General features: G+C 46.7%; 1 protein-coding gene across 4 annotated transcripts in view; it reads right to left on the bottom strand.

Moving 5' to 3' along the window:
* Positions 1-21,405, bottom strand: part of 5-ht2a (5-hydroxytryptamine receptor 2A) — a 30,638-nt gene extending 9,233 nt beyond the window's left edge. For 2 of the 4 annotated variants that reach the window (XM_076826416.1, XM_076826418.1), the window contains exons 1-3: positions 21,072-21,390; positions 10,346-11,191; positions 9,543-9,834 (exon numbers count right to left, since the gene is read on the bottom strand). In XM_076826416.1, coding sequence (XP_076682531.1) covers positions 9,543-9,834; positions 10,346-10,654 — 601 coding nt within the window. In that variant the 5' untranslated portion in view covers positions 10,655-11,191; positions 21,072-21,390. Of the gene's footprint in view, positions 1-9,542; positions 9,835-10,345; positions 11,192-20,150; positions 20,497-21,071 lie in introns of those variants that run through there. The other 2 variants (XM_076826419.1, XM_076826417.1) reach the window with 2 other exon arrangements.
* Between the last annotated feature and the right edge of the window lie 3,216 nt (positions 21,406-24,621).

Genomic DNA, 24,621 nt, shown 5'->3' with positions numbered 1-24,621 from the left:
AACGCGACGTAGGGCCGAGATTAGTCTGGCCCCGGATTCCCGAGTGTTTAATTAAATTTGTTCTGTCACCGGCGGATGGGAAGGCGCGTCGCGCGAGACTCGAGCGGCAGAGCAGGGCTCTTGAAAGTCGCGGCGCGGGTCTGCCGATTTTAACCGGCGGCAGCCACGCGGAAACGGGCGACTTCAAAGAACGTCAACGTCAATAGTCCGTTTACATTAGCGGCATTCAGCGTGCTTCTGAATCCCGACTGTTTCGCTGGGTCGAGTAACCAACTGGCCATCCGAAATCGTCGAGATTCCATCGAACGTTTTTCAATTTAAATGCTCTCCAGTCTCCAGAAACACTGTATGATACGATATCGCGCGACAGCAGGGTATTTCTAAGCACGGTATCGCGGTTTAAATTTGTCAACGCGACAGCGCGCGAGCTCGCGGAACGTGACGACGCTCCGATTCCGCCTTCGCTCGCTCCCGGTTCGATATCGACGGCAAACAAAAGCTTTCTTTCGATCCGCCTGCCAAGTGTTTCTGTGGCTCTCGCGGAAGTTTGCCGTGCACTTGGAAAAACTATGCCCGATGCACTTTCGAAAGAGCGTCGCCTCGGGATCGTTGCGCAATTTCACCGTCGCTTCTCGGATTCAGTGGAAGCAGCCACGACCAGCCAGACTCGTCCCGCGCGACTCGCGCAATTACAACGGCTCTCGGCCAGAATCCGGGACAATTAGAGAGTCGCGACTGCACGCCCGCCCAGCTTTCTTCTCCCCGTTGGCTCTTCCCGATACTTTGGATCGACAGGTGACGCGTGTAACCGTTTCCTCGGCATCGCTCGCATAATTTTGTATCTAATGAAATTCCTCAGCAGCGGACCCCTCGGCGGCGCGCGTGGCTGCTTCGAATTAATAACGCCTCCGTGGAATTTTTTGCATACAAGTAAACGGCGGCAGTCTCCCAACTAATTGCGGCCTCGGAAGGGAACGTTGTTCTTTCGCCGCGAATCTTTCGTTCCTCTCGGCCAACCGAAACTCGTCGGAACCGTCCGGCGAGAGGACACGGCCTGGGGAAGCGGGGCGAGTGTTTCGGAAAATAAATCCCACAGCTTGCTCCCCCCTGGGAACCTCTCGGTAATCCGTGACCGTAATTTCGGAAAAATTATCTGCCCTCGACTGAGTTTATCCCCCGAGCCTCTCTACGTTCGATGGAAGAACGTTTGAAGGGGGGAAAAGGAATGTCGCAAAACAGCTTTATCGAGGAAATTAAGCTTTAATATTTTAGCCCACCGGTGAAGACACAGGGTCCATTGAATTTATCTACCTTCTTCGTAACACGAAGCTTATACCCTAATTAGGCATCAGAAAAAACAAGCAGTGAAATAATAATTGTTTTACAGTATTTTAGTAATTTCTCAAGTTTCAACAGAGCAGCATACTGAAAGGAAATAAGAGATTTCCACTTCTATTGTGATAAAACTGATTTTATAAATTGCCAGATATTTTATTTTTCACTTGTTATGCATAAGACAGCGTCTCATAAAAGCGCCAAGGTTTAGGATCGCTAAGTTTGTTTAAGACCATAAAGCTTCGTATTTTGCTTTTGGAATAGGCGAGAGTTCTCTGTATTTTCTATTGGGAAGTTCGAACTCTCCTGGTTTTCTATTACTGCCTCCTCTTCTTCTTTTTCATGGGGATGAAATTACTCAATGAACAACTATTATATGCAGATGGTTCGATAAAAAATATCACGTAACATTGGCAACTTCTGTCGCCTTGTCTCTGAGATTCGATTGCCGAGGTTCTCTCATCCAAGGAAGCTTCCACGCTGCAGAGCCTAACAAGTAGCGTTTCGTCGGGGAACGCCAGGGGACGTGCAGCATTGTAATGTTAAGCATACGCGAAAGGAAGTTGAAAGATGAACGGGAGCGGGCTCGACTTAAAATCAAATTCTGCCGCGGTCTTTGTGAGCGCAACGTTGCAGCGTCGTTGAGGTGAATCTGCAGGGAGTCGCGCAGCGGGCAGGAAAAACGGGGGAAACACAGGGGCTCGAGCAAGATGCTTCCGCGAGGGTAAAGTATTTGCTGTGAATTCTGGGATAAAAGGAAAATAAAGCTATTGAAAGCAGACCTTCCGGTAAACCAAACTTGTTAGCTTGTTACATGCTTTACGATCGATCCAAACTAGTGCCGCCCAGTCTGCAATTATTTTCAAGACGACGATGTATAGAATAAAACTTCGCCTCTCTGGAGGACTTTTGTGCAGCGGCGCACTCAGGGTTTAATCTCAGCTGGGGCTGAGTAGAGCGGATAACAATATTCTTGAGAAAAATTTATTTAATACAACTTCATTTAACGCAAATTTAATCAAATTCGTTAGGCGATTAGAAAAATTGATTTAAAAAATTAAATCCAGCTTTCTTTTCTTTTTACAAAGCTCCTTCTTTGGGGGTGCCAGAGTCTCTTGCCTCCCCTCTGGGTGCGCCACTGCTTTTGTGTTTTTACGGATAAGATCACCAGCCGAACCATCGATATTCATTTTATCAGCTGGCGTAGACTAGTCAGAACGGAGGAACGAAGATTTTCTTTCATCGTTAGTAGCTAAAAACTGAGTGGGACGAGGGGGTTTGACAATTTTCCCCGATCCAATTCGATCGCTCTCTAAGGTGGCTCCGAGAGCATCGTCCATCCCGAGCAATAGTTCCCAGCGAAAAGATTTCGATCTACCTCGGCCCTCATCCTCCCGAGATCCCATTAACTTTGCCCATTACTTCGCTGCTCCATGTTGTCGGTACATTCGCTGAAAATCTGGATAAGAGGCGAGCGGGAGAGGTGCTCGAAGGGTTACGTCCACTGCGAAGGTGAGAAAGATGGCGAGGACTTACGAAGTAGAATCTAGAACCTAGAATCTAGATTACCTAGAACCACAGAGGAGGTGTGGGATAGACCTCGCATCTGAAGGCAGTTGGTGTGACTTTTCCGAGGAAACGTTTTTACGACTCTTCGTTTTATAACTTCGAAACTGTTCGTCTACTTCCGAGCAATGTTGAAAATAAATTAAACTCGTATTGCGCAATCGCGATTCCGGCGCCATCAAATCCTTTTTAATATCGAAACATCCTTCGAGGATCGAGTTGCTCTCCGTTGATGAAAGCTCGCAGCGAAATAAAATAGGAGCCCTCGTAGGGGCAGAAATTCAGTTGGGCGAAGGAGTGGCCGCGACGGACCAGCCGCGAGCTTTCAATTAATGCCTGGAATCGATCAGACTTTTTGAACAGCGTCCACTGTGTACACGCTCGCGAGTAAGAGGATGCAATTATCTTGAGGATAACGACAAGGGCAGGCCGGAAGGGGTTTGCACAACCCTTAACATTCGCGGAAATTGAATTTCGTTCGCGTTATTTTTTATACTATCCAGTATGCTTCGTCTTGTCCTCTGTTCGCCTACAAACTATTGCGTAGTCCCGCGAGGATGCGATGGGGCCTGTTTTATACTTAATTAATTTCGCGAATCTGGAGAAGAATTTCTCGAAATGAGCAACGGAACGGTGGCACCTCTGTTGTTGGGAAAGTGAGATTTAATAAAAAAATGAGAATTCTTGCCAGTGATCATTTACAAGGTTCTAAGAGTTCTCGCGGTTCCAGAGTAGAGAATTAATCTGCAAAAGTGTTTCCATTAACAGGGCTATCGCTGGGGCATTCTGACCACGGAGCATGTGGGACGAAAGGCAGTTGCAGCGGTCGCCGGTGGCGAATATTTAACCGAACGCAGGAAAATCTCCTCGTAATTAGAAGCGCGGAGTCAAGAGCCGGCTAAATTTAATGAACCCGTGCACGTAAGTACTTCGGAGCTTGGCTGAAGTAAGTTTTACGCGAAGGAAGATTTTCGAAAGACTCGCGCGGAATTGAAGAGGGAAGCGCTATTCGCTTTGATGGGATTAGGCCTTACTATAAACCCCGTAAACATTTTAAGCGTCTCTCTTTCCCCACGGGTTCCTTTCAGCTCCCTAGACTATAAAGAAGAGCCTCTGGCTTCGGTAGATCTACTTCTAGACGATGATCCCACTACTCCGCTCCCATGCTGAAAAGAAACTTCCTGCCGTTTTGTATACTTGATGTAGTTTGTTTGATACACGACTAGTTTCCCAACATCTTACTCCCGTAATATTTTCCCGCGGGACGTCTGATATGTAACAAAGTTACAGCCTTTCGAAGTTTCCAGAGTGACCAGCGGAGTTGGTAGATTGTCTATCTACAGGGGCGGGTGGTTAATAATTTTGAACGCTTGTATTCTCACCCATCCGTCAATTATCATTAGTGTACTACGTACCACAAGGTTCGAAAGAATTCTGGAATTTTTTAATAGGTTCTATTTGAAACATGGACCTCGGTGTTCGGGTTTACCCCGCGTTCGCAATTCCCCACTCTCCCTTATAGGTTCCAAAATATCTGTTCCATGCGAACACTTTCTAAAGAAGTTCCTAAGGGTAGCATTTCTTTCAATAAAAATCCCACAGGAACAGATATTTTCCTAAACGAAACATACAAGTTCTAACAGAATTTTTTAAAAATTTCCTCCAGTTCCAGAACTTTTTGCTCCCTGCTACATACACGACAGTAATAAGTACGTCTACCACTTCGCGCTAAAGAAGGTTTTTAACATTATAATCGTAAGTGGAGAGAATTACTTCGCTGTTCGTAATAATGCAAGTATTAAATAACACAGTGAGGTATAGGGGTTGATTTCTACGAATGAAGATCGAGAGGGAAGCAGGCTGTAGGAGAGCAAGTGGAAGCAGTCCGCGAATGGTCAGACGGAAATCACCTGCCGCCTAAGTAACGATCTCGAGTAGGAATAATAAAATTATAAACCTTCGCCTGTCAGATCGAGTACCGTTCTTTAAAGCCCGACGACGAGCACCTACACGGCGTTGATTAACGCTCGTTGGGACTGAAATTGGCCAGAGAGGAGTGCCTACAGTTCTCGCTATCGTCGAGCGTTAAACATCGAATGTACACGATGACAAGCAATCGGAGCGTCGGATTCTCGAGTGAAAGCAAGTGACAGCTGTCCGTCGCTAAATTTCGCGTTAATGCGCTGCAAGTGGTTGGAGCCAGCTCGCTGAGGAATAGCGCTCGCATGGGGATTGGCATTTTCAGGGAACTCCTGCGTCCCAGAGTCTATAGAGCGGAGACGTCTCGATCCTCCTCCCTAACGAGCGAACAAAGCTGTTGCGAGGATTTAACGGGAGTCCCCAGAAGACAAGCCTTCTTGCTTCGCAGTTTTGTTTGGCTCTTGGAAACAGTTACGTGATCTCGAAAACAGTTAATCCTATGTACCTGGCTCTTTCACCGGTACTGGAGGTTTCGTTAAACCGAAACCGAGGGTAGGTTTAATCAGCGCGGTTCATCGCGCGTTCTTCCGCCGAAGAATTCCTGGGAGTATCGCTGACCCAGGTCTGCGCCGGGACATTTAGGAAATCCGTTTACGTCAAGGCTAGAACGTAATGCACTGGCTAGGGGTGGAATCGTGAAACTTTGTCCGCAGTCAGGGCGAAATGCCACCGCTGTTCCTCGGAATTTGCCGCGACGGGAATCCGCGCGCGGCAAATTCGTATGAAAAATTAATTAATGCCGGTCAGACTAGCACGGGGAAACCGGGCGACGGTTTGAACCGCAACGTTCCGTTTCTCCCCTGCCAACGGCCATAGTGAATTTCCATTTTTGACAAGCGCAAAAACCGAACACCGCGGTCTATTGGCCGGCCGGTCGGCCGGTCGGCTGGCCACCTATAAAAACCAAATATATCTCAATTGCGGCCGGCACAGCTGCCGTTTTCACCGTTGCCACCTACCCCCCCTTTTTTCGACAACCCCATTTATCAAGTTGCAATGCAACGTCTCGCGGGCGCTCGAATCTCGCGGAAACAATAAATCCTGCGCGTTTAATCTGCGGAATACGTTTGAACTCGCGATAATGTGGCGTTTTTTTTTCCCCACGGAGATAGCAGGTGCGTCGAGCTGGCACGGAAGCAGCAGGGTTGAAACAAAAAATTGTAGAAACGAAGAATAAACGATTTCGAATAATTTTACAGTTGTGCAGCTGCATATGCGTAGCTGGAAATATTTGCTCGCCCATTTTTCACGGTGGAATAATCAGAAATCGGCAGCTCGCTCTCCCGGCTCACCCCCCTCCGCGATGAAATGGGGGAAAAATGTTGTTCGTTTCAATTCGCGCGGCGCGTTCGCCGCGTTTAATCTCGTTTCGTCGAGGCGAGACCGGTCGAAAGCCAGGCTGTCAAGAAAGTCAATCGCATTAATGCGTCTGGACGGTAACTGCGTGCATACTATAACGCGACCGGTACGCGCGCGCTTGATTGCGATTTATTCGACACCACAGGTGAGCCGGGGCACCGTGACCCGAATTTCCAGGCAACGTTTAACCCCGGCTCGGTCGTAATGGCGCCGTTGGCCGAGGAAATTTCGTGGAAGCGCTTTGTGCCGCGAAACTGGGAAACTTTATAGGTGTAGAACATTAGCACGTTCACTAGCTGGCGATAATAGGTGGAAATTAATGATTGCGATGCTGTTCGACGGTGGTCCTTCGCCCCGAGGGAATAAAGAAGGCAAGCACCTTCCTTCAACTGTAGGGTAAAGGGCCCAGATTTCGTCCCCCATTTGTATTCGACCCTGTAGAGGGTGTGTGAAATGTTAGAATTAGCTGGCACTTGGCAGGAATGTGCTTCTTTACGTGGCAAACACAAACCTGCTGTTTTTCGCAAGAAAAACGAAACGCGCTACTTTTCGCAACGCACGTCGTAACGTCAATACGAGATAATGAACAAAATGCGAAAACCTGCAAAATGTGAGATCTGAAAAAAAGTGTTCCTAATTTCGTCCCCCGAGAGAATGTTTGTGAAACGGGAAATAAATTGAAAAATTAATTTTTTTATCCATTCAAGTGATCTTACAGTTTACGCGCGCAAGCAATCGCGGCAAATAAACGTCTTCTTTTCGCATGGACTCCTTATTCCACCGTTTTCGTTTCGACGTCTACAAGACATTAAACATTTCTGCTAAAATTGCTTGCAAACCGATAAAAGGTAATTCGCTCCTGCAACTGTTCACGTGTAAGCCCTTTTATTTCAAATAACAAATTTTTAGAGAATCGATCTCAATTTCCTTTAGAGTTCCGGGGACGAAATTAGGACACCTCCTGGGGGCGAAATTTGGAATTCGCGCAGTTCCAATATGGTGATCGCTCTAGCAGACCACGCGAGTGATGGCCATCAAAGTTATTGCGTCGAAGAAACTACAAGACATGCCCGATAAAAAGTGCTACAACTTGGAATTCGAAATATAATATTCACTTCTACGAGTAACGCGCTATCACACCGAAGTCTGTGGAAACTCGCCGTGCTCGAAAATCTTCATCCCCTTCGCAAACGCACAAGCACCTACCGTGTTGCTTGCAAGTCCGTCAGAATACTGAAAATGCAACCGCAGGAATCGAGAAATGCAGGGCGCCCTTTACCCTAACACCCGCGGTGATTCGAGTCGCACGGTATACAGTACTTACTCATTTCGAGGGTTTATCGAGCAGCGGCATCAGAACTTTTCATCGTTTCTCGCGAGTACAAATACCTGGGGGAGGCGTATAACTCAACCGGTATCCCTGGTGCTTGCTCTTTCAAATAAATTCTCCGGGCGGCGTATAAGAAGCTATGTATCTCGAGTGCGTTTCATCCAGAGCTCTTTCTCACGGCCGCGTGAAACTTTTCGAAGCTACGTCCCTTGTACAGAATGCTCCCCGCAGTGCCATGGAGTCGTGAGTAAAAGCCAGTCGCTGGATAGAAAAAGGGGTCGAAATTGCGAAATAAATTTTGCTCTCGCAATCGGAGGAAAGTGATTTCGGTGTAACACAAGCGGGGGCGGAGATGGGGGGTGGCGACTATGTTTCGCTCGCGACTGATAAGAGTTTAAGTAGCTTATGAAAGTTAACCGCGTTGCTTTGCACTCTTGGAGCACGCGACTCGACCTGCGGTTCGCGTTACAAACGTAATCAGAGCGTACTCAGCGCGCGGTACAGTGGCTGCAGTTGCTCGGCTTCCGTTTCGGTGGCGCTCAACGAATTCCCACGGTCATACGCTCTCCGCGTCTCGACAGTTTCTCCGCAACGATCACGGCTGCCACTCGATCAAAGCTTCTCGCCGGCTTTAAGGAGGAAACGCGTTTCGCTGCTCGTTAAGGAAACGAGGAGATCTTTTCTTTTGGAAAGAGCAAGCAAACGCCCTGATCTCTAGGAGCGGATTATTATCGGTTGGCTTCGCCCGAAGCCCGGACAATCAGATTTTTATTCCATCCCTATTCGAGCACCGTCTGCCATCGGAAATCGTTTGTCAGCACTTGGAGGACGAGAAGCAGATCGTAAGCCCCTCGACTTAGCGTCCATTTTTCTTTTTTTCGGCTTGCTCTCGGTGTCCCCGTTTTCATTAATTCCTTTTCAACCGCGCGGTTTCCCTCCTGCCGGGACGCTAGCTCGGCTCCGCCGAGTCCCGTTCGATTTCAATCCGATTATTCGTTGATCAATATTGTACACGGATGAATAATATTTAACGCGGGACCATGTTGATTTAAATCCACCCTAAGGGTCTTAAGCGGAGTCATCCTCTTAACTCTATCGGCTCCCGTTCCGCTCGCCTCCGATGCAGTGACGTTTGTAAAGTTAAACCTGTTATTTCCATGTTTAGTAAGACACAAGGTAAAGCTTTGGAGGGTGTTACATATTTCGCGAAGCCAATTAAAGCAGGCGCGATGCACCGCGCGCAGACGGTTCACTGGCTTTCCTCTAAGAAAATGCTGAAAGTTCTCCGGCATATGGGACTTGTTAGAAAAGTTCCCCGGTCACTTCAGGTCTGCCCCTCGGGTTTGTCGCTTGATAATTTCACCCTTTCGCACCAACTTCTCCCTCTCGCGCGTGAAAAAACTCCGAGACCCGCTCTCCATCGACGACAGACAGGGATATACACCGTACAATCTTTCCCGAGTTTATCAAAGTCGAGGCCCACCTCTGACCATGCCAACCATAAACCCCACTGCTTATCTCCAATTCCCGTGACACTTTTTTTTTCACCGTCGATTGATATTGACTGCAGAGGAGCCTACGGAAATGTGATTTCATTGCCACTCCTCCCTGCGAATCAGACTGTTTTACTTTCTTTTTTTTCGCGATGACAGAAAAACGTTTTCAATTAGAGCGACCATCGATCGGCGGGGAATTTCGTGGCCAATGGATCAGCACATTGCTACGGAACTTTGCCAAAGCTCTCTAATTTGTTCGATTTAACCGACTGATCGCCTCTCCTTTGTTTTCGCCGGGCTGGCATTATTCCAATGCCTCGGTGTCGCGGCTGCCGTTTGGATTCGATTGCGTGGGTAGAAGCGGTGGAAAAGGGACGTCAGGTGGGGTGTTTAAAACAAATAGCCTTTCGGCGACAGGACGCGGACGTGCACTTGAACTTGATGCTATAATAGTAGACTGTTGTTCAGCGACTTACCCAAAAATCCTGGTATCGCGCCGAGCGGCATGACGAACAGGCTGACGAGGAGATCGGCGACGGCCAGAGACAGGAGAAAATAATTCGTGACGTTGTGCAGCCTTCTGTCGAGGCCCACGGCCAGGCAGACCAATATGTTGCCCAGTCCACCGGCCACAATGAACACCGCAACGAACAGGAAGCTCCAGTCGAAACGGCGGCCCCTCGCGGTCGAATTTAATTTTCCCCGGCGCGTACAGGTTACCGTGAGATCATCCGCCGTTGCATTCCCCGCCGGCGTGCATTCTAGGATCTGCGGGAGCAACGAGGTCCGGGGGAGTTTCGTCGGGGCAGATTGCCGTGACGAAGCACCGCGCGCGATTCGTACGAATACTTTTTTCTCCCCCAGTCAAAGTTTCCCCCCCCCCCCCGAGGTGTCCCAATTCTTCAGGCGACCAGAAACTTTCGAAACGCGAGGCGAGTCTCGAGTTCGCATTAATTAGCGCGAGTCCTTGCCGAGCGCCAAAGAGGACGGGAAGCATTACACTTGCATTAATGAATTTCCCTCACCGCGGCGACTGAGGCGTTCGAAACGGTACAGACGCGTCGAGCGGAATTGTACAACTTTCAGGGAACATCGTGGGACTTTGCTCGCGAATGTTAATCATCCGCGTAAACGAATTTGCAACTCGACACCGCTGTTGCGCGTTCTAAAAGTATCCCAAGGAGAGTTCCCAAGGGGAAGCGCGTGGAATTGAAACGCAACCGGGAGGCGGCAATGATTTCGAACACCTAAGAGCCGAGGCCAGTAACCGGGGACTCACCTGGTCATCGAAGTCCGTCTGGTTGCACTCCCTGAACCTCGGTATCCTCGACAGAAAGACACCCTCTATGCTCTCGAAGCCTCCGAGAACCAGCGACACGTTCACGTCGCAGGTGGAGTAGTCGCACGGTCTGCAGAGCAGCGTCATAGACGAGGCGAAGCTGGCCCTTTCCGCTGCGCAGACATGGTCGAACCCTATGAAACCGGCCCCGCACTCGTCCACGCAGCCGAGGAAGCTGCCGTTGCAGGGCACCTGGTGCAGTATCGCCGTCAGGTTGCTCGCCAGGGAGGTCAGGTTCCCGTCCATCATTTCCCGCGCGAAGCTTCCACTCTTCTCGAGCACAGAGGCTACATCCGCGCTCTGCCCTCGGGCACAGCCAGGCGGCGGGTCATCTTCGTGGCCTAGACTCTAGGGCACTTTGTCCACGAACGAGCAGTGCCTGCGCCGCGTGATCCTGGTCACATCCGCGGATACCGAGCCTTCACTTTGTCGTCCGTCCCGCATAGTCACCGGCCAAAGCTGTCCGAGGCGGAATCAGGGGTAGGCAGGCCAGGCGACCGCCGACACCAGCAACAAGCTCTCCGCTGCTCCGTTATGTAAACGCGACGCGGAAAGAGCGAGCGTCCCTCTGCAACGTGGCCCCCGTATTCTCGTAAAGGAACTTCATCCCCCGCATTGCTTGGAAATTCACCTCGGACCGGAGCACCGCGATCGCGATGGCCGGTGCGTTTTATTCGGCAGCCGCGAAACCGGCGACAGTTTATGGATGCCTCAGGTCCGACTTTACGACTAGCTGTACCACTCGCCTCCCAGGGATCGGCCGGCGTATTATTCCGACTTCGCCGCCTGGAACAAACGACGACAATTTCAGATTCTCCCTGGAGAAATCGATTTATTGCCTCGGGAATCGTTGCAGGTCTACGTTCTGAAATCCCCGTCATTCCAGTCGCCTCGAGACAGACAAGCACCCTTAAAAAGATACTCGAGGGGGACAGAGGGGAGATGATCGAACGGGGGTCGTCCGGATGCGAAACTCGAACGACACTCGCTGACAGAAACGCGGCGCCGCGCAACTTATCCCGTCGAGGAGAAATCTCCCTCGCAATCCTGCGTTTCTTTTTCGATTACTGCGCGGGGCGAGATTGTCCATTGTGTAAAGGATTAGGTGATACAAAATCTATCAGTTGCTTCATTGGCAAGTCTTTTCATCGGGACACCGACGGTACCTTTGATGCTCCGAATGGAATATTTATTGAGGATTACAAAGCAGACGGGGTATCAGGAATCGATACTAATGCCGCAGGAGGAACAAACTCGGGATATCGTCGGTGTTCCGAGGCTTATATTTTATTCAAGGAGCGTCACCCGAGGATCTCGCGGCAGATATAATAATATTGCATCGATCAGGAATAAGGCGAGCTTAAGGTGACACCACTGCCGATACGTATCTGGCCGAAGCCGCTCGATAAATCACGTTCCCGTGAAAATACGGCGATAGCCTCGATAAGCCGTCCCACTTATGAATTTCGCTACGCCGCCGGCGAACGCGGGTAGAAAAAATTGTTTTCCCTTCTTGCGCGTGTCGCCTCTTGCTTGGAAAAGCTGGCGACCGAAATTACATCTGCATCCCTGTTGACGCGGACAAAGTAACCTCGCGCAAGAACCCTTCCTCTCCCTCGCTTTTCATCGATCCTCTCCGCGTTCCGTTCCTCCGTCGCGTTATCGAAAGATTCGGTTATTAAACGTTACGCCGCCTCGTTATCCGCCTCCCTGGCGCGCTTCGTCTCTCGGCGGTACATTCCGGTCACAATACCCGAACCTCGTAACCGCGGGGAGCCGCTTTATTCGCGGCGGAGAGCTAGCTACTTTGTTTACAGGGAAATCTCATTTCACGGCCCCGCGGTTCATTTCAGATGGAGTTTCGCGCGATACGCTGGCTCCGTGTCTTCCTAATTCAACCAACGAACCGCCGACAAGCTTTCCGATGTCGATGAATATTTTCCCTTACCTCGCTCCGCTGTTGACGCGACAGTTTAATATCGACGCCTCCGATACACGCGCAACAGTATTCCCAAGAACGAACGCCCGGGTTATCTTCGCGTGAATTCCCGGAAATCTGTACCTATATTGAAATCTCCTCATAAAAGATGTATCCTGCGATATCGGCCACCCCTTCTGCGTCCTTGCTCCCACCCTCATTTCTATTTCATCCACAGAGGCTTGCTTTAAGGATACCCAGCCGGAGAAAGGCTTGCAAATATAAATTACGCGACCATATCGATGCCTCGACCTCGCATCCAGAAGCTTTACGAAGTGGCTGCTCGCTTCTTTGTCCGGTCTCCCTAGTCTCGGAGATGACCAATCCAGCTTCCTACGTACCTAAGCCGGACTGGAGCCATTGTTTCCCCTCGGTAGGACTTGGAACAAGAATTTGTTTGCCCGCCGTCAAAGGAGCCCCGCTAATGAGCAGGCCTGATTTCCGAGCGCTCTGATTATAATTTCAGAGTGGACTCTGTTAATTGTCGCAGCGGCCGTAGAGGAATGCAAATGGGGACTAGAAATTCCGACGATACGTGGAAATAGCGTCGACTATATTCCACGCGCGATAACTCATCGAAATAAATCCCACCGCGGTTCTAAACTTGTTCGTGCACCCTCGTTGTGATTTTTAATTATCTATTCGGGAAGCTGTTAAAGGTTTCCGATCGACTCGTGCCCAAGGCAGTGGGTCTAGCCTCGTTTCAACGAATTCATCCTCTTTCTGCTGCGCGAATGAAAAATCCCCGCGCCCTCTCCTCCGCGGGTGGAAAAGGCGAAAGGTGAAGCGTGGCTTCCCTTTCAGTCCTCCGATAGCGTTCGAGTTTGCACTTTTAGTTGCTGCTGATCATCAGCTGGCTAATTAGAAGCGTATTACGGCGGATGCGAAGTTCCCCGGCTGATGATTCAGTGCGCCTAACTTTCTGCAAGTTACTTCCTCCTCGCAAGCTCAGAAATCTTTTAAGATATTTTACGGGCAACCTTGTTTACCTGGCTGCGATCGCGCGAACAATTTTCATGGTTATAGAAATTTGGAAAACTCGCAAAGTTTTCACGGCCCTGTGAGGCTAACTTCGTTGAAGGTACGATACTAATTAATCATTCGCTTCTGTTCAATTATATTCGCTGCATCGCGCGGTTATTTCGCTACGCAAACTAGCAACGCCGGAATTTAATGCGATCAGATTCAGGGGAAAGCTCCCACGGCTAAATTGCACGTCTAAGCGAGTCGATCGACGTTCAAACTGTTGATTGGAACAGCGTTCGGCAGATCCATAATCAGGTTGCTTGGTCTTTCCAACGCGCTCCGCGAATAATTCTCCCTATCCACCCTGTCACCGGGAAATACTTCCACGTGTATTTCGTTCTGAATCTGCAATATCCGCGGAAACGCAAGGACGCGGTCTGGTAGATGTCCGCTGCGCTTGAAAGCGTTATCAATTTACGTGAAAGCAAACAACCGTCCGTGGAATCAACGGACACAACGCAAGGTACAGCTTCCACTGGCGGACGAAAAGCAACGTCCCTCTACGCTAATGAAAGCAACGAATTCGTGAGTTTGGGATGCATGGAGACCTAGCCGGCCCCGCGTTGATGCAGGGTATCGATAGGTTGTTGCGACGCACCCAGGCATCCATATTAATTTGCGCGCCCAAAACCATCGACGAAATTCTCGCTTCGCGAGCTGCCGGGCACGCCGTTGCAGCTGCAATTAAGTGACGCGCGGCGAATTGCTGAAAAATGGCACGGAATAATTGTGAACGGCGACAGAATTATGAGCGAAACAGTTAACGATGAAAATACAGTAGCTCCAGCTCGGAAACACGCCGGTAGGGAGACAGGGGGGATTTAGGCACACGGAAATACGAGACTGTAAACATGTTGCTGGTTCGAAAGCATGGGAATACGGAACGCGTAGTGAACCAGAAATATAGCGGACCGAAAATGTGGGAAATACGTGTATGTACGAGACACGGAAATGCAGGAAGCTGAATATAGAGAACACGGAAATTTAGGGATGTTGAAATACGAGTGTAAAGAAACATGCAGTCCGTTGCACAAGAGCGTGGTCCCTCGTAGCCACGGCCCTGTACTTTAAGGAGTGGGTCCTTGAGAATTCGGGGGGGGGGAAAGTGTCTTCTACTACGCTGATTAACTCGTGTGGAATTTTAGTTTGTGATTCCGTAGAAAACAGGCGAATTTTGAAACGAGAGCTCTGGATTTATTGTCGTTTTTGCGCGACAGACAAACAGAGCTGTAAAATTTTTTTGGAAAAATATTCATGTCTGCAGGTTCCTTTTTCTCTTAAAAATGTAAAAATTCACACAACTGTAAAAAAAATTGGAAAGATATTCATGTCTGCAGGTTCCTTTTTCTCTTAAAAATGTAAAAATTCACAATGTGAATCTTATTTTTTACATTTTGAAGAAAAAAAGGAACCTGCAAACATGACTATTTTTCAATTTTTTTTTTACAGTTGTGTTTGATTAATCAAAAGACAACTATCGCTCCGCCCTACTGGACAGCTCAGCCTAGTAACGTTTGCACTGGCCTGCACAATCGTCTGATGCGAATCCAATCGAAAACGTTTGGAGCTTCATAAATCACAAGCTTCGAGGAAAACGTATATTCACGGTCAAGCAACTGCTATTAGTTACCGCGAGAAGAATGGTCTTTATCTTCGGAGGATGCAGAAATGTTAGCATACCTGAACGGTGTCAAAACGTACTTTTCGGCAATATAGACTTTTTTTAAATCTAATGGTTCCTTTCGGAGACACGAGGAACACGCTCTCGTGGAACAGACTGTACAGAGGAGTAACTCTAGGGATTCGAACAGAAATACAGCCACCTTTCCAAGCCCTCCTCCGACTTTTGCTAACTTATTATTAGAGCCACTTCTGAACAACTGATACCAGAAATAAGGAACATTCTTGTTTCCAAAGGCGCGTCCAGTTGAATGATGATTCTCTGCGTTTGAACGAGCTGAACCTTAAGACCGCCTTTCTCCGCTTTATCGGTAACACCGACACCGGAAAAGTAAGCTCTGTTCTCCTTCTTTTCGCCATTCCACCTACATTCCTGCCATTTTTCATTTGCCTGTACAGTCCCGAACAAACGTCGGAAGAGCCGCGGCGTGCTTGAACGAAAAATTGTTCCACTTTGTAGGGAAATCATCTCTGGCTGGGAAGAGTCTTTGTGTGCTGAAAGCCTCGCTAACGGATAACGGGTCGCATGTCCCTCGAATAAACAAGCCCTTCGCTAATTTCAATCCAGAGAAACGTGGAAATATTTGGTAGAGCCTGGCGTAACTGTGAGCCAAAGTAAATTAGCTTCTTAAATTTTGAGGGAAGCTTTCTAATTAAGAATCGCGCTTCGAGTAGCACCGCAACGGTGGCGCGAGTTCCTCCGTCGTGAGCGTCCGAGCGTCTTGCGCGTTATGTTTAATTACCTCTGTAATTACCGCGGCGACGAAGACCGACGTCTGCTAAATGGGATTTCCATTTCTGGGCAGTGAAGACATTTGCGAGTCGGGGACGGTGGACTAACAAGCACGAAATCGCGTTAGGCGATTCGGTTTCGTAGCTCGTCAGGGGAATCCGTGATATTATCACTTAGTACGTTTAATATTTAATGCCGGGCTGGTTGGGCGTAATCCGAGCTCGAATGTGTAACGAGTCGAGTCCGAACGGGGCCGACCGATTGAATTTGCAAAAGTGCATCGGCGAGCGGAGACGTTATCACGGTCAAAGTGCATCGGCCGTTCTGCCGGTGCTACGGGGAGTAAAGCTTGGATCTAGTTGATGATCGCGCATCGACCGATGGGAACGAGAGGCGGATGTAATTTGTTAACGGGCCCACATGGAAAATAATACCACTCGATAACGAGACGTGACACACCAGCGGAGGTTACTAAGGCCAATGACAGTGATTCGCGTTACAATGCAGTTTATTTCACTCCCCAGTCTACCTTTCGCCTAGGAAATTTTCATTCTAACAGCTCCGCCAACTTTGGAGGAGTATATTTTCGCAGTGGCGCACTCAGGATTTAATCTTGGGAGGAGCCGAGTTGAGCGGATAAAAATATATTTAAGAGAAATGTATTTAATGCAAATTCGATAAAATTCACGAGGTGATTATAAAAATTTATCTCAAGTCGGTTGAAGTAAATTTATTTAAGTTTCCTTTCGCCTTAACAAAACCCTCCCCTGGGTGCGCCACTGTATTTTCGCGTAACATTATTAAATTTTCGTTTAGCAATCGCGACTGCTCTCCGACATAGTTGTTTCAATCGTTTCATTTGCTCCATTGAAACCCTTAAAAATACAAGCTTCCTGGATTCAAGGGGAGATAGCAGGCCGCTCGATTTCTCTATTACTCCGGAGCACGTGAAACGCTGAATAGAATAAAGAAAAAAACGCCGAGTACAATGCCCGCCTAATTCACTGAGCGAATGGAAATTCGGCGTTCTCGTTTTCTCGCGCAGAGTCCGGGCTTCGATTACGGAGCACGATCAAACATTGAGAAAATGAAATGCAGCGCGGATGCGCGCCCCGCTAAAAGTTCTATCGAATTCCCTGGCCAACGAGTCGAGGCAAACGCGCGAATAACCGCGAACTTAAACATTTCTAAATCCCCGCATTAAAATGTAAATTCCCCTTGCGCATTACGCTCGCCGGCGTTGGAGCGGGGGGATTCACTTTAAGTTTTATGAATTTCTTATTGTTTCACTATTATAGGATGCTAATAAGGGCCGTCAGCGTTTCTGATTTATTTGATCGCAGTTCATTTTCTTGCAGCTGATTTACTCGCTTCTCGCTCGGACCTTGATTTATTAACGCATTATTAATCGTTGGATATTTTATAATAACACAGCCGGCGAAGCGTGTAATCCCTGGACGAAATGCAGCGCAAAATTAATCGTCGGCTCTGCGACCCACCATTATCTGGCGTTCAAGTTGCCGGGCGCCCAAGTCTCTGATTTTACGAGCAGTTTTACGCACGACTCCGCGACTTTTACGTGGCCATTGTGCGCTCATCGTAAAAAGAGAAGCCTCTCTTTGGCGAAGATTTTCGTGTGGGTGCGAAAAGCTCAACGAGACGAACCGAGGAACACAGATTGCCAAACTGCAGTCCACCATGTTTATCACCAATGCACCGAAACCAGCAAAAGTATTCTATTACCCACGAGCAATTTCTTTAAATACCTTTAAGGGGGTGTTCTCGTCTAGACGGACGAGATCCTTTCTCTTTAGGGACGACCCACAACAAAAATTATGCAATTTTTACCGATACGCATTATCCACGCGCATTTACTAACATTTCAGGAAGTTGTAAAAAAATTCAACTTCTAGTGGGCCAATCTGGTCCATCTTTTTCGTACATCTTCAGAAAACATATAATTCTATCCGGTAGCAGAATCAAGGCGAAATATTTTTTTTTAACAAGTTTAAGGTCGTTTAAAGACGAAAAAAATACGGAAAAGATGAGTTTTAAATTCAAAGTCCCGCCATTTTGTGAATTTTTAATTTATTTTCATAAATCTGCTACTGGGTATAGCCACACTGTTACTGATTAAGAATCCTTTTGGTTTTTTCGTGTTGGATCAGCGGAACAGCCGGAATCGTGTGTACCACGAGGCAACTTTTTTTTGCACACGCTTTACGGGGTGACCTATATCTCTATTAATTATTATTATAAATGGCTGAAATTTGTTTCACAACTAAGTGAAATGTTAATAAATACGCGTGGATAATGCTCGTCGGTGAAGACTGTGTAGTTTTTTTTGTGCATCGCCTCAAAAGAAAAGCAAAAAATTGGACTTCCAGACGAGAACACCCCCTTAAAAAGGCTTATTTTCTAACGTTGTATAATGAAAAACCATTCTTAATGTATGCTAGAATTTGAACTTTGAAATATATCCGTTCGAGTGATACGATATTTCTCCCGGAAAGGAATAAAGCGCAGTTTCATCTTTCCTCGACTTTAACTGGGATTTTCGGGGTCTATTGGCGTGTGAAATAAAGACGCTCGAAGCGAAACCGAGTCCCCGACAGAAAGGAGCTTTGAACATGATCTGGCTACAGCTGAATCTCACAGTGCGCGCGACTTATTGGTATCTTGCCACCGGCGAAGGAAATACGGCTTCGGCCTACAACGCAAACACGGGTAATCCAATCAGGATAATCCCCTCTTCTTAAACACGGCACAACTTGCCAAGAGCTTGTCACGATCTAATTGTCGGCAAGAAAAGAACGTTAAACCCTCTGATTACCTCGAGGGGAAGAAGGGACACGCTCAAGCGTGTCGCTAACGAAGGGTGGCCGCGCGTTTCATCCCCCCGCCAGTCTGTGGCGAAATTGTTGTGCACATGTAAGTTAGGACTCGCAGATCCCATAGATTTTCAAGAATTTATCAACGCCGAGAAGCGCGAAACGTAGGTGCAGTAAAAGAGCACTGAGACGAGAAGCAAACACGAGAATAACGAACTGCAATTGTTTTCCAAAGAATAATTGCTAGAAGCTTATTAATTATCTAGATTCTAGCAGTTAAGTATTTCTCTCGCCCTGGGGAAATATATTTTCTTCGCGAAGAGTTCTACTTCGTAGATTTATAGAAGAATGATATCAGGAAGAAAGCGATTAAAGTACTGATATTAAAGAACAGCATCTGGTAAAACTGCAGGGGTGGCAGTGCGCAGGGTACGCTATCCTGTTTTCCCATCGATAACGAGAGAGCAAAAAGGGAATAGAGGACGGATGATACAAATTGCTTCTACTTGCGGGCCAGATTGGGTTATGAAGGAGCAACAGTGTCATTTTCACGGTATTGCGCTTCGTTATCACAGAATCTGCACTATTATGGGGACGATGAAAGATGTTCCAGACGGTACGTGCACCTCGCATCGAACCTCTGCCGCAATTTAATTTAGTCGAACTTACCATAGACTCTCAAACCTCGTCGTTAAATATTTGCTAAATAACCGATAAGGAATTTAATGTATGCGGGGTAGACCGGGGGCGATTGTAACGCGTTAAATATCTCAAAACATATGCTATAATATTAACACAAATTTTGGATATACGATGAAGAATGATACTTCGAATACATGCATAGCGAAGAAAATAACTTTTCGATACCCTAAAGTAACTTTTCCTTACTAATTTAAAATTGTAATATAAATACTCCATTTGCAAGTGCGCGCTTTCTCTATTTTTTAATATTTAATCTGGCCATTTTTAAAGTAACACTGATTGTTACTTATCGCTTTTAAGTGTCTCGTTAATAAAAATTTATAATTTAAGTTCAAAAACCTGGTCGGAGGCGATTGTAACACTTTCTCCGCTTCTCGTTTTTTATTAATAACCGGAATATTACTTGACACACAGCGAAACTGTTGTGGCTCAAATAATGTCGGATAAACAAGTAACATTTTCGTCAAAAAACTGTTGTTGTAACTGTAATAGTTTTTGCGTAAGCGTGTTCCAAAGTCAAAGTGTTACTACCGCCCCCGGTCTACAAATAGAAATAAGAAAGTAACATGGATTTTGAGCATATTTCCCTGTCGATCCTCGTCTCTGCCATCAACGCTTCTCTCTTTTCGAAGCTGCCTATTTTCTCCGGCTTTCGCCGCTCGCGTTTCAAAATTAAATAGAACGGTGAGGAATCGAACGATCACCGATAATCGATAACCAAATGATTTGTGCGATAATCACGCACGGTGGCGCCTCGAAGTGTTTTGCGGCCAACGTCAGTTCGTAACTGCTTACTCGTTAGCGCGGTCACATCGTCACAGTTTCCGTTTCAAAAGGCGATGAAACCCGGCGAACGAAGTGAAAATTGATTGTCCTCGGTCTGCCGAAAGGTCCGCGACGCTAGGACGCGACTGATTGGCTACTCGTCTGAAATCTCAAGTGACGAGTCCAATCGGAAAGCGGCTTCGTTAAGATCGCGTGATCGTCACAAATCGCGATCATACCCGATGACAATTCCTTTGGATTTTACCACATGCTCCCTTGACGGGTGACTTCGAAGCATAAATCGACGCAGTCGTGGCCAGACACTTTACGAGTCGACGAGAACTGTGTTAACCGATCGGTGGCAAAGATAAAGCCCATTACAGCGAGTTCGCGCGCGAAATTATCCACGAGAGGGCCACGCGAAGGTTTCCTGTTTCTTTCGGTCTTGAAACGCGTCTCTTTTCCCTCGTGTCTCGCGTACGCAGGCGACCAGTGTTTTTCTTACGTCAATCGAGAAGACTACGCGATCCAGGACTGCGAAATCCTGGTCTGCTTCGATCGGGCCAAGTTCTCGCCGTTACGAAGGTTATAATCTCGTCCATGATTGCACTTCTCGATCATTGTACACTTCTCGACTGTCGCGACCACTTCACGTGTGGCAACGAACGTGCGAAATTGTCTGCACTTCACTGTATCGAACAACTTCACTCGCCCAAAACTACGTAAGTAATTTCAACGACTACGAAGTGTATCGGTAGAAAAGTTCCGCTTTCGAACATTTTGGAATTTCAAGGCTAGAATCGTGACATTCGAGAACCATGGAACGCAGACGTTTGCACGCGAGCTTTTTCACGTCAAGCCATCGTAACTTGCTGTAAATCGCGAGGTAAATCTCGACACCGTGCGAAGTCTCGTAATGATCGACGCGGATTAATTTCTGTTGGAACATACCGTCGTGGAAACTGAGAAAGTTGCGGGGGAAAGTCGAAGTTGAAGGAGCTTCGGTAGAGTTTGTTTCTTGAATCACAGGATTAGTTTGAAGTGGTTAGCGTTGCTCGGCGGTAGGTTGTGAATAAAAACACGAGCGAAACACAACGTTACAGGCACACATCCTACCAGCTAGACCGCGTGGATCGCACTGAACACTATGAGCGCGCGAGCGCGAGCGGTTGGATCGCAAGGACGCTGAGGGGACGAAGGGGAGGGAGAGGAGCCGGAGCGCGCGCCAAAACTTCACCGTTCCAACTTCCTCGTCCTAAAAGGTTCTTCTGTCTCTTTCCCTCATTCGTTCAACTGCACAGGTACGTAATAACGATCTCATATTCTGCACCGTTTGTATACAATACACGGAGCTCTCTTTGAAACGCAAATATTATTGCATTTGCCGTTCAAAGTGACGCAGAGTATCAATGACATATGTAATTCACGATTGCGCCCACAATATTCGTTTAATTCAACGAAAATGCGAGCTTTCTGCGCACACCTTTGCAGAAGGAACATTCGTTGACCTAGCTCTGCTTTCTATTTTTCGTATCATTTTTCTTGAATTCTCTGTCCACTTCTAACTCTGCTACGAGATAGCTTTTCTTATTTCCTCCGGTTCGAGCGATGGTTTAGTTCTCCTGTAACTCTTATCGTACTTCCAAAGCATTTTCTTATCTCCCCGATTGTCCTCCCCTCAGCTGTGTAATAGTCTTCATTTCATTTAACTTTCGAACTTTCTTGGTCAAATTTCCCCTGTTTTTGGTGTCCCGCGATGCAACGCTAACGTATTTTACCCTCGGTTCTACCGCGAACCTTTGCCTTGCAATTTCCTTAGGACTGTAAATATAAAGAAGCACGCGGCTTCTCGGGCTGGAACTTTAAGCGCAAGATTAATTTTTCAAATTAATTTTAAAGGAATACAATTACTTTGGGAGAAATAGAATTATTTCTTTATAGAATTTTTTTTCTTAATAGAATCTTTCTTGTTTTAGGGATGAACGGATTTTCAAGCAACAGCGGATAGTATTTAATTGTTCTCTGTGTTATTTCAGTTTGCACTGTGGATCCGTAGGCTATCGATGCGAGGCAAAGATTTCTTCTGGTTCGCTCACTGTTCTTGCGTCGTGCTTTCTCCGGTATGTTATTCAGAAGGGCAACAGTATGGAGCTTTTCCTTTCCCCGGAACCGTGCTTGCTTCCCTTGGTTTATTTTCTTCTTTGTAGTACGTACCATTCTGTCAGAAATTTCATTCTACGTATAATTCGTTCAATGCTACAACGTAATGGAAAATGGGGCAAACAGGGGAGGTCGACCCTGTAAAGGTTCTCCGTCCGGCCTTTCTATACACATCTGCATTGTTATTTATTCTACGATTAATGATTCTTATTCAACAAATAGCCATGTAATTCCATCGCCGAGCACTCCTTCCTCTCGTTTTATTTCGAACCGCGCCGCCAACTAAATAGCAGCGGAATTTTCTTGGAGACGGTTCCGAAAAAAGTTCCCAACCGACTTCCGAACTGCGAAGCACGACAAACGCGGATATTCTCGGCAAAGTCACGTTTGATATTAACTTCGAGGATAGTTCCTGCTGGATAACCGAATAGCGTACCCAATAACTATGGTATCGAAAATTCCTAGCAGCATCGAATAGTAAATTTCAATGCTCCTTGGCGAGACCGGAAATTTCCGCAGTTCGTAAGTAATCGCTAAACGCGCAGAATACGAATGAAAACGTTTCGCTGTACATCCGTTACCTTTTCGGAAACGGGTAACACCTTCGTCGCGTTGCATCGCTAATCGAGGAAAAGCGAGATTGAAAAACGTTCGCTCGCACGGTGGGGAGTGATTAACCCGCACGGTGCCGTAAACTGGGGGAACATTGGCAGTTAATTAACATGTATTAAGGGGTCTTTCCACTGTCACGTCGTCCTGATAAAGTACCGCCGATTGGAACTTTTTTTTGTCACAAAAAGAATGTGTTTATTGAATTGAAGTCTCTTCTATTTATTAATATGTGTTTTGAGGATACAAAAAAATGGGGGGTGTAATATGAGCTGTAAAAATAACCCGACTGCGTGGTCGATTTTAGAGGAACCATGTATCTGGGGCGGTGGTAGCAGGGAGGTTTGTAATCAGCATGACTGTCGCTATGGCCCGAACTAGAATCACACATTTTCGTGGTTTTTTGCTCACCTTCTGCGTCGGAGAATAATTAAAAAATTTAGCTAATTTTGATAGTTCAACTTTGCACGTGTGCCATTTTGTTAATTCTTCATCGATCTAATTAATGTTAGTCCCTGTTATAGCGACAGTCGTACTGATTACAAATCTTTTTGATCCAAAAATCGCCCACGCAGTCGAGGCGGCTTTTATTTTACAGCGCATGTTACACCCACTTATTGTGGCGCAAGCAAGCATTAAAAAAATATGAAAAAAATAATTTTGTATTCTCAAAGCACGTATTAATAAATAGAAAAATACTTCAATTTTGTAAACACATTCTTTTAGTGACAAAAAAAATTTCAAACAGCTGTACTTTATCAGGGCGTCACAGTTGAAAGACCCCTTAAAGAAGGAAAAGGACAAATATTTTATGCATCTTCACAAGCAAATTTAAAAATGTAACTTAAAAGAATAAAAAAATATAAAAGAATCCACTGAACATAGAAAGAAACAAATTTAAGTGTCCGTGTAAGTTCACATTGGTAAAACTTTTGCAAAACATTTATAGGTATGATGTGCCAATGGTACCTCGTACCCGAGCTAAAGAAGGAAAAGAATAAAATTTCTGTGCACTTTGACACTTGCAGTACATTGACAAAAATGTTAATTTTTATGTTATCCAGCAAAATGTTCCAAAAACATGCCCCAGTTTACGGTAGTGAGCGATCAACCATTTTTCCCACTTGCTGGTATTATCATCCCTATTGGCCCCCCTAATTTTCTTCATACCGGCGTAATATTATGTATAACACGCTCGAAAGTTTTCATATTGGGGTAGAAACTTCCTAATAACTTCCTACTAAATCGCACACCCGCGAAAGTGTATGGTTACATCGTAATGCTTTTCTTTGTGCCTCTCCTTTCCTGTACGCGCGCCCTACAGAATGCAAATTATTCTTACCCTTGGCCCTTCCCAGCGAACCATGATGAAACGTATTTCATCCATCCTCGATCTATTAAGTTTCTCCAGCAAAGTTGTGTCGTTTCTTCTTATGGACGGCGGTGGTGAATTCCAACGAGTTATCCTGTATACCAGTTGCTATTTACGCGATATCCGGATGGAAATTACGTCGTTCAGGGCGCGATAAAGTGCTTATTAAGGTCCTCATTAAAGGGCACGACAGGGGCTTTAAGGCGTTATATATCGCAAGAGTTTGTAAAAGGGGTTTGCAGTTGCATATAGAACTTCAAATAAAAATCGAAGAACGAGACCCAATCTTTCATTCTTCCCCTAGCAAATAGATTGTCCAGGTTGCTTTAAACTTCCCTCGTGCTGATTCTCTCGGATGGC

Source organism: Andrena cerasifolii, chromosome 14 (genome assembly GCF_050908995.1).
Source record: "Andrena cerasifolii isolate SP2316 chromosome 14, iyAndCera1_principal, whole genome shotgun sequence".
Lineage (NCBI taxonomy): Eukaryota > Metazoa > Arthropoda > Insecta > Hymenoptera > Andrenidae > Andrena > Andrena cerasifolii.
Note: the sequence above shows the minus strand (reverse complement) of the source record. Positions and strands in the feature narration are given on the sequence as shown.